The 1206-nt window shown below is 43.9% G+C and overlaps 1 protein-coding gene across 1 annotated transcript; it reads left to right on the top strand.

Annotated features, from left to right (window-relative positions):
- Positions 1–414: 414 nt before the first annotated feature.
- PHACADRAFT_109035 (uncharacterized protein) lies at positions 415–729 on the top strand (the record flags this gene model as incomplete). Its single annotated transcript, XM_007403006.1, has 1 exon — positions 415–729. A coding segment is annotated over one exon (315 nt), but the record flags the coding sequence as incomplete, so codon positions are not given.
- Between the last annotated feature and the right edge of the window lie 477 nt (positions 730–1206).

The following is a 1206-nucleotide window of genomic DNA, read 5'->3' as shown; positions in this document are numbered from 1 at the left end:
CTTTTGCTTTCCATTAAAGACCGTCTCAGTGACCAGTTTGCCCTTCTCAGCTATATCAGCTACTATCAACTCTGCCAGCACATTTGGGCATGCTATAATGGCATCTATGACCAGCCCAGTTTTGGGAGGCTGCTAGTGCATGCAAATGGGCTGGGGCTCTCAGTTTCCAAAAAGAACAATTGGCAGATGTGGAAGAAAACTGCTTTCGAGTGCTCAGACGCTGCATGTGGAATGAATAGACTGGAGGAAAATTGTGCGTCATTGTTCTAATCAGCTCATTCTGATAATAGATAGGCGCATGCTACTTGCAAGATCACTTCTGATAACCACAAAAGAAGAATAGCTTGGTGGGATTACAGCACAGTCGTCTCTGGAGCCTCTAAAGACAATACAATTTGCAAGGCATATGAGTTCATTGCATCGAACACTTTATTCTCCCGCCTCAGTTTCAATGGCAATTTTCCTTCGCCACTCTCTTCCACAAGTCGGCAAAGCAGAGAGATCATTGAATGCGCTTTCATCAGACAAGAGCACACGACTGGATGGTCTACAGCAGACCTATTAAAAAATCATCCAGTTGCATTGCGGAGCTTTGCAACATTCCCCTGTCTGGCCAAGATCTGGGTGCTCAACCTGAAAGACCATTGCACACAGGAGCATGGGCTGGAGGTGTATAACTGGAATGATGTTGCTGTGCATAGCTTTCTCACTGCTCTCTGTGAAATGTAAGTGTTCATTTGTACCAACATTTCTGCTGTACATTCTTAATGGCTCATGCTGCTGTCTGAAGTTTCAGTAAACCGATGACCTGCATTCAACTTGACAATTTCCTTGAGGATTTATATGACGTGCAGGAAGACTCATCAAGAAATGGGACTTTGGCCCATAGTGCTCCAAAGTGCTCCTGTAGCACTCTGTAGCATTGTGGACCTAAGTATTTTTCCTGATGCTCAGATGACATATTCCTGCCTTTTGGATGCATCAAAATGTCCTCTTTGCAGCCAACAGGGTTGGCTCATGGTTTCAGCTAACGTGAGTTTATTCCAGTCGCCAGATACTCACAGACTTACTTCTTATTCTTTAAAGTAATTGGACTAGAGTTTGCACATGTGGAGACCTCTCTTTGCCTGGGCTAATATTGTTGTGAGTTGGTTTGAGTACAAGGAACTATTAGAGGATGTCTGTGATCATGTTGATAGGTATAAG

The sequence above is a fragment of the Phanerochaete carnosa genome (assembly GCF_000300595.1).
Source record: "Phanerochaete carnosa HHB-10118-sp unplaced genomic scaffold PHACAscaffold_651, whole genome shotgun sequence".
Lineage (NCBI taxonomy): Eukaryota > Fungi > Basidiomycota > Agaricomycetes > Polyporales > Phanerochaetaceae > Phanerochaete > Phanerochaete carnosa.
The sequence above is the reverse complement of the archived record's forward strand: the minus strand, read 5'-3'. Positions and strand labels throughout refer to the sequence as shown.